The sequence below is a fragment of the Monodon monoceros genome, unplaced genomic scaffold (assembly GCF_005190385.1).
Source record: "Monodon monoceros isolate NGI ecotype Baffin Bay Population unplaced genomic scaffold, NGI_Narwhal_1 Super_Scaffold_7, whole genome shotgun sequence".
NCBI classification, from domain to species: Eukaryota; Metazoa; Chordata; class Mammalia; order Artiodactyla; family Monodontidae; genus Monodon; species Monodon monoceros.
This window is the reverse complement of record NW_021703784.1, coordinates 320,635-329,141: the sequence shown is the minus strand read 5'-3', so window position 1 is coordinate 329,141 and position 8,507 is coordinate 320,635. Positions and strand designations below refer to the sequence as shown.

Here is an 8,507-nt window from a genome sequence, read left to right as displayed (position 1 = left end):
GGGGCGTGGCTGGGGTGCGCCTCCGTGAGTGGAAAGGGGACTAACCTTTGACACCTTCCCCATATGTCTCATGGGCCGCCTTTTATCCCAATTACACCAAAATACCTTCATCATAGTCTTAACAACTATCAGGCAGTTATGGCTTAAAACGTGGACAGAAGGTACTGACTTTGGAGCGTTGGCGAAGGGGGAGAGACTGCTCTCGGGATCCCCAGGGGCGGCTCTGGCCCTGCTGTCAGCCCCAGGCGAGCCCCTGCCACTGCACTAGGCCTTCCCCCCTTTGTTTGTTCGTTTTTTTCTCTCCTGGGTTTAATTTTTGCTACCTGACTAAATATTTGCTGAATGCTACAAAAAGAACCCTTCACACTAAACTCGCCTTGTTTTGTTCCAGAAGCACAATCTCATTGTATTCCTAGCAGCTTTACAAGCGCAGGATATGGTTTGAAAACATGCAACGGTGTGTGTGTGTGTGTGTGTGTGTGTGTGTGTGTGTGTGTGTGTGTGTATTTTCTAGAAACTCTGATGCTGTGAAGAAACATCAGCCTCCCTAGAAAATGTTTCAGATTTTCTTTCAGTAAAATCTGAATTCTGTTCTTGGGATTAGGTGGGTTTGTGATTGCTAGAAAGCATAAATTTTGCCCACATAATACACAGCCTCCTTTGTGACATAATTCTGTGCCAGAATAAGAATTTTATTCATCCTGGGCGAAGGTGTGGCTGGAAACGGCAAGGGCCACCGTCTGCCACTCTCCGGCGCGTCCTCGGGCTGCAGGCAATGAGCACTGGGGGGCGGGGCGAGCGGCGGCCTGTTGCCCCGGCGACCAGCGCGCGGCCCGGCGACCAGCGCGCGGCCCCGCCCCCGCGCCGAGCTTCCGCTCAGAGTCAGGGCTGGAAAGCAAGCGGGTCCAGGTGCAGCGGACGCGGGATGCCCAAGTGGAACGTCCGGCGGAGGCCCGGCCGCATGCTTGGACTGCTGCTGCTGGTGATCTTGAGCTTACTGGTGCTCCGCAGGTGAGCAGACGCCCTGTCCTGCACACCTGGTTTCTCGCCTCCCCTCGCGCCGGGGGAGCCGGCCCGGGAGCGCGCGCACAGTCGCCCGCGGAGCCCGAGTCCCCACGGGGACGGCCCTGTGGTCCCGTCTGATCTGGAGCGCCGGCGCCCGATCCCTCTGCGCCCCCAGTGCCCTGGGTGACGCCAGGCGCTGCGCTCCCGGTCCCCGGGCGTCTGTACCCAGGGCTCCCCATCCTTTTCCGCGGGAAGTCCGCAGACCTGGCCTCAGACCCCTCTCCGACAGTCCCAGCTCTGTGCGCCCCTAGCCCTCTTGCTGAGCCCCAGATCCCCAGCTCTTCTCCCAGGTGCCCACATTTACTGCCAAGCCTGCTGCGAGGCTTCTCTGTTCGGCAGAGGCCAGAGCTCCAAGGACTCCCAGCGACGGTCCATCTGGCCGGCCCAGCGCGGTCACGGGTCCTCCAAGCTTCTCGCTTTGGGTGTAGTTGCTCCGTTCTCGGATTGATGTGTCTTCTCTCTCCACTCTTCCTCCGGTCACCAGCTCACCCCTTCCCACTCTCCCCCCTCCCTTACAAAGAGTTGTCTGGGAGTGCGTTTAGTGATAGAATGATTTACCCACTGCCTGTGTGGGTGCCCGAGCCTAGAATTTTCCTAAACTGTGTCTGTGACCCTATTTTTGAGGTCGATGCCTGGCACTTTCCATATTCAAAACCTCCAGTGTTGCTGGCAGGCCAGCAGCGTCAATGGCTTTGGCAGGGAAGTTAGTATGGAGGCTGCAGGCTGAGCCCTTGGACCTGTGGCACGCACGCCACCCTCAGCTTTATCTTCTTTCTGCTCCCCTCGTGGCTCCTCTGGACTTCCTCTGGGAGATAGGGACGTTCGGGAGGGAGAGAACTCTTTCCATTTACGCCTTTCCAAGACTTAGGCGTCATCTCTGTTTTGGAGATGGGGAGGGTGTCACAGGGTTGTTGGGAGAAGGAAATGGTGCTCTTCTCCCTCTGGGCTCAGAAAACTTAGGAGGCATCTTGTTTGCCCAGTCGTTCCCAAGACTTTTCCATCCTGTCTATGATCCCAGTCCCTCCTCTTTGAGGACCGGCCCTGGCTCTTGTAGACACAAGGCTGATGCACACCCCAGAGGGATTCCTCAGAGGAGCCGCAGCAGGAGCCTCTGGCGTACAGCCAGGTATCCAGGAGCCCACACCCCCAGGGAGAAAGGCCCGAGGTGTGCGAGGAGCATGTGCGTTGTTGTTGGAGGTCAGGGATATAGCAGCCCATGCAGGGAACCCAGACAGGTCACCATGAAGGGTGGCTCCGAGGGGCTTGAGGTGGGCCAGGTAGCACACCCTGATGGTCCGCAGGAGGAGGTGCGGGAAGGAGGCTGGTACTTGTGTCTGGAAGGACAGAAGGTGCAGAAGCATGGGCTCTCGCAGGTGAGCGAACGTGTCCCCACCTGGTGGAGTGGCCGCAGGAAGGGTAGGTTGGGGGGCGGCTTGTGGGGCCACCCAGGAACAGCAGCAGAGGGTGAATGGCTGTGACTCACACCCTGGAAGAGTTTTGGCATGTTTAGGAAAGACGTGGCTTTTCCTGCTGTGCTGTCTTTCTCAGCAGGTAAGATAGAGGCCAGAGAAGCTCTGAATTAGTTCAGGGCCATGTCTTAGGGTCCTCTGGAATACTTGTCTTCTGGGCTTCGTTTGGACTGTATCACCCTCACGGATGACTTTCGCCTAATTCCTGCTGTCCAGCTTGGGCTGGACACCAAGGACTATGTCTGGAGGCTAGAGCCAGCACCTTCTTTTTTTTTTTTTGCGGTACGCAGGCCTCTCACTGTTGTGGCCTCTCCCCTTGCAGAGCGCAGGCTCAGCAGCCATGGCTCACGGGCCCAGCTGCTCCGCGGCATGTGGAATCTTCCCGGACCGGGGCACGAACCCGTGTCCCCTGCATCGGCAGGCGGACTCTCAACCACTGCGCCACCAGGGTAGCCCAGCACCTTCTTTGTTGCTCCCTCTTCCTGCCTTACGCTAAGGTGACCGGGTCATTAACTGAGTGGGGGCCCAGCTCCCAGCTGTTGTAGGGAATGTGGGTGTAGCCAGTGCGATAGAGGTCACACAGGGACTGGCTGCTCAGCCAGCGGCTTTGCCCCTGAGCTGTCAGGATCAGAAGGCAGGTGTTTGGGTGGGGGAGGGGCTGCTGGGTTGCGGCTTTTGTTTTTCTCCTGAACTTTACCTTGGGCTGGTTCGTGGTCAATCACAGCTGTCTGATTACATCATATCCAAGAAACAGGAGGACCAAGATGACTTTTGAGGAAGATTTCAACCTTCGGCTTTTTAGTTTGAACGATGGTCTTAAAAAAAATTTACCTTCACTGCAGTATAGTCGTCAGGCAATAAACCGTATGTTCAGCGGGTGGAGTCTGCTGGGGTGTGTGTGTGTGTGTGTGTGTGTGTGTGTGTGTGTGTGTGTGTGTGTGTTCCACATCTGAAATATGTTTTTCTTTTTTAAAATTTTATTTTATTATTTTTTTATACAGCAAGTTCTTATTAGTTATCTATTTTATACATATTAGTGTATATATGTCACGCTGGGTTTTGACGTATGTACCCACCCACCTGTGGAACTAGCACCGCGGTTACCATAGTGAAGGTATCCATCAGCCCAGAAAAGTGCATGTGCCTCTTGCATCTCTCTGCTCCCGCCTCCCCACAAACGCTGATGTGTTGCTTTCGGCCATGGGATATTAGTTGGCATTTTCTGGAGTTTATAGAAGTGTAATCCTCTGTCTTGGTTGGCCTCCCCCTCTAGCGTGTTACTTGGGATCCAGGAACCTCGGCCCTGAGCCTGTCATTCTCCGCTAGCACAAGAATGCCTGCTGGGCATGGTTCCCACTTCGGACTTTTCCTCTCAGCATGAGCGCGTCACTGAGCAACGCTCCAGGAGCTCTGCGTCTCTCCAACCCTAGACGTTAGCTGGCAGAGTCAGCAGAGGGGAGGGCCGTCAGGTGGGCGCCGGCCTCCCGCCTCCCACCTCCCTTGGAAGCCTGTCTCTTAGCTGCTTCTGCCCTGCTTGTCTGGGTTCCAGGCCCCCGTTCCTCCCGTGCCTCTCAGGCTCCTCGGCGAGGGCAGGTCACTTAGCCTCGGAACCAGGCCACTTTCTGTGGTCCAAATCACGGCCGGTCCCGTCCTCTGGGGGCATGTGCACAAGGTCCCTTCCTGGGCATCTGTGAAGTCACTGATTTTATGAGCTTTGCCTGTTCTGGGCACTGATCTGCGTGGGGTCTGAATCATCGCCCCTGGAACACTCCAGCTCATTGAGCGCCATCCCTCTGGTGTTCTGGCAGTGAAGCTTACAGCCTCTGGAAGTGTCACCCCTGACAGGCGTGGGGAAGCGGGGGGGGGCAGGTATCTGAGCCCCTGTGCCGGAGGAGAGGGTGGGCGTTGAGAGTCGGAAGGGGACCCAGTGTCTCAGTGAACGCACGGACAGTGGAGGTGTATTTGTAATCAAGGGACCGGGGTGCCCAGGAGACCAGCGCTAAGAGCTCCAGAGCCTTGGTCCCCCAAGCATCAGGACATGGGCCAAGGAGTCCTCTACCCCTTGGGGCGAGGAAGGAGCCACCAGTGAAGTAAAAGCACTTCATCTTCGATGATGTGACCCTGACCCCCATCGTATCGCCTGGAATGCTCTTCTGATGAAGAGGCGGGAGATGCCGGGGCTGAGAGAGACCGTCTCAGAATGCGTGGGGCCTGCAGAGGACCCTGGAGCCCAGGCCCTGCCCTGGCACCCAGCAGCGGGGTGTTTGCAGCCCCCTCTGTACTCGGTTTTACCTTTTGCTTAAATCGATTGCTCTGGACGTTAAAGGCCATTGAGAGGGAGCCCCCTTACGTGGTGCCTCCCCTGGGATGGAAGGGCCGGGGATCCTTAGAGGCTCACGGTAACGAAGCAGACGTTTCTCAACAGGGCTCCGTGGACGGAGACCCTTGGTGGGTGCCCCATGCTCCCACCCTCACCCTCCGAGGGACGGTTAGCAGGGCTGTGCCTTTCAAGAGCACATTGCATTGTTCTTGCAAAGGCTATTTTGTGGGTAGGTAATCTAGGTAGAGGATGAAATCTTCAAATAATATAAATGGGAAGATAAGGCCCCCTAGTTCTGGCCCCTGGGCACCCCTCTCCCTACCCAGAGGCTTCCCTGATCACAGTTTCTCTCCAGAGTGCTCTGTGCACATAGAGACAGCTGTAGGCGTTACCCTGTTGGTTCGTTGGGCTCATGAGTTATTTAAACTGCCCCCTTCTGAAGAGCATCCATGGCTGCAAACCAAGTCATAGTGAGTATCTGTTGGAGATATTTCTGTACATAGAATTGCTGACCGTATGAGATACTCATTTTAAATCTTGATTGACATTTATAATAAGTAAGTAAATAGCACATTCTATTTCTGTTGGATCAGCCTGAGCTCTGTAGGCTCAGGAGCAAATTCTGTTTAATCTGTGTGGGTAGAGTCTTTGTGTCCTGTAAGAACTAGCCCAGCTCTCGTCTATCTTGGTAGGTAAGTCCCACGTGTTGGATTTTAAAAACCCATTTATTTACAATACGTTGTGCCCTGTTTAATGAAATCCTTTTATTCTGATTCCATGAGTGTCTCTGAGATCAGAGTCTTGTCATCAGGGGCGCCTTGGGGGTTAGCTAACAGAGCTTTCCTCTCTTGGCACTTTTTCTATTTATGATGCTGTCAATGGAAATTTTCCCCAAAGTGAGAGCACAGTGTTATGTGACATCCGGTCACTTTTTGTTGTTGGTATGTGGTTGATTTCGAATGAGGAGTTTTTATTGCTGCACGATTGGGTCTCAGGGTTTCCTCTAGTAAACGCTTGTTCACATACAAACTCCTGCGGGCTGTAGAGGATGCTGCCTGGCTTGGCCTGCTGGAGCCCGGGTGCGTGACCCATTCTTGACCTACCAGAGCCTTCTCGGAGGGAAGGGCAGAGGTTCCAGGCTTACAATGGTGCCACAGGCTGCGGGGTGCTGCACGATGGCCAGGCATCTCTGCAGAATGAGCGACTCGCTTTTGGATGGAAGGCCCCAGCCCTTTGGAAATATTAAGGCCTCTCGCAGCAAATCAGGAGCCAGAGCCTTGGGCTCAGGCCAAGGAGCACATGCAGGAAGCCAGGGCAGACCTGGGGACAGTGTTTCATTTCCTGGGGGCTGAAGCTCGTGGGGCTCCAGGGTTGGTGCAAGAGGCAGTCTTCTGGGTTGGGGACGTTAGGGGTGCTGGCCGGGACCGGAGAGTGGGCGGGCCCCTCCTTGGGCCCCCAAACCTCCAGCTGAGGGAGGCGTACACAGGGCTGAAGGCTGGTGAGACCTAAATACCCCCGAGGGGGCAGTTCCTGGGGTCCAGCTGAGGAAGCTGGACCTCATGGGAGCCTGTAGCCACATCAGAATCTTGAAAGTGATGAGGAGAAATTTGTGTTTTAGACCCAAGTGAGGAGGTTTCTGTGTGTGATTATGTCTTCTGGGCAGTTTAACATGTCCATCTGGGTGAGGGTCTCCGGCATGGCCACGTGGATGGGCGGAGTGTTTTCTTGGTCAGCATCTTGATATGAAGGCCTGGACCCAGATTCAGTTGAACATTTGCTTAGGGCAGCCCGAGTGGGGTCACAGTGTACATTATGTATGGAACCAAACTACTGATGCCCGGGACCAGTGAGGACTCATGTTCTGGGGATGGAAAGACTGTTTCTGCAGGTTCCTACCTCGAGTGCCAGCTTGTCCACACCCTTGTTAGCCTGAAATTGTGTGAGCCTGGCCTGGTCCCCGCTGGAGGCCACACGTCCCGGGAGTTGACGATGCTATCTCTGCCGTGTCTGGTTGCGGCGATGCTGTCCTGTCTGGATCTGGACACATGCGTACGTAGGATGGAAGACAAGGGGGTGGCTGTGACGCAGTGTGAGGCCTGCCGGTTCCACCGTGACCTCGGTTGTAGTCAGTGTCTGCAGCGCTCACAGGGACGCCCTCTGGCTCAGCTGGGACGTTTCAGAGCGGTCCTCATCAGCCTCATGCAAGGAGGTGGCCGGATCTGCCCTTCTACCTCCCGCTGCCCTGGGAGACCCTCTCCGAAAGCGGAGGATCACTTCCTGGGCTCACCTTACAGGAAGGAGATGGTAAGCTTGTCACCTGCACATCTGTCCGTTTTTTTTTGTTGTTGTTGTTGTTTTTGCAGTACGCGGGCCTCTCACTGTTGTGGCCTCTCCCATTGCGGAGCACAGGCTCCAGACGCGCAGGCTCAGCAGCCATGGCTCACGGGCCCAGCCACTCCGTGGCATGTGGGATCTTCCCGGACCGGGGCATGAACTCGTGTCCCCTGCATCGGCAGGCGGACTCTCAACCACTGCGCCACCAGAGAAGCCCCTCATGGTTGTTTTATTGTGACTAGTTAGCTACTCAGGAGGTTGTTACTAGTGTTAGCACCACCAGTACTGATGGTCATTATCTGTGTTAATAACCATTTACGTTGCTGTTTACGAAGCTCTAACGTGTATTGCCTCATTTTCTCACAGTGAATTCTTTGGAGAAACCCAACATTTGTCATCCTCATTTTCTCAGTGAATTCACCCCTTTTATTAGTGTATCAAGAACTTGCCTAGTTACCTACAAGAAAATCCTCAGAAGCAGTTGAGTTCTCCAGAATTTGGAATTTGGTGACAGCTCTAGATTTTGTGGCTTGCAGTGTTAATTTCATGCCTCTTAATAAGCACTGCCGGTCCCACCGTGACCATCACCCACCGAGAGGAAAAAATTTTTTTAATTTAGAAAATGATAGGATATTAAAAAACCGGCAAAGGGAAGCTCCATCCAGGAGGAGACTATGTATACACGTATATCAAAGGAGAAGATGCAGGTTACTGCTTCTCAGACTTTACCCCCCGGGGTGAGGTTAAAATGCAGACTCGGATTCAGTAGGTCTCAGGTAAGGCCTGAGTGTCCGCATTTCTAACAAGCTCCAGGTGCAGGTACCGAACCAGGAGGCAGAGGCGCCTAATGGCTAGTCGTCCGCTGGGGGACAGACCACGAGTGTGTGTCACCAGCAGGGACTGTGTTGGAATGAGGGGGTCCCAGAGAGCCCCCTCCCCGCCTGCACCTTTGCATCTGCCGGGTGTGGGGAGGGAGGCTCTCACAGCTTCTGGGGAGACACAGAAGTTAGGTCAGTGACTTGGTGAATCGGAGCTTGTTCCTTTGAAGTTCTGGCCGGTGATTAGGGATGGCTTCCCGGTGGAGTGGCTGTGTGTGTGTGTGTGTGCGCGTGTGTGCTCAGCGCCTGACAGTCAGCGTGCCCCTGTTGTGAAGAAGAGAATCTGTGCATGCAGGTCTTCCCATTCTTGCCTGGGCTGGGCTGGGGGCGGTCAGGTGAGGCTGAAGGGCAGGAAGCCTGCGGACCGTGAAAGCATGAAGGCAGAGTGCGTTCTTTGGGGAAGATACGGCCAAAACCCAGGGAGACCACGCTCCGCTGTGC

General features: G+C 55.0%; 1 protein-coding gene across 9 annotated transcripts in view; it reads left to right on the top strand.

Annotated features, from left to right (window-relative positions):
- Window positions 1-865: 865 nt before the first annotated feature.
- Window positions 866-8,507, top strand: part of LOC114887803 (beta-galactosidase-1-like protein 2) — a 39,989-nt gene continuing 32,347 nt past the window's right edge. For 4 of the 9 annotated variants that reach the window (XR_003791588.1, XM_029209680.1, XM_029209678.1 and 1 more), the window contains exon 1: window positions 866-1,011. Coding sequence is in view for 7 of the 9 variants with exons in the window: in XM_029209680.1 (XP_029065513.1) it covers window positions 926-1,011 (86 nt within the window). In the remaining 2 variants the exon portion in view is untranslated. The remainder of the gene's footprint in view (window positions 1,012-8,507) is intronic. The other 5 variants (XM_029209681.1, XM_029209679.1, XM_029209677.1 and 2 more) reach the window with 4 other exon arrangements.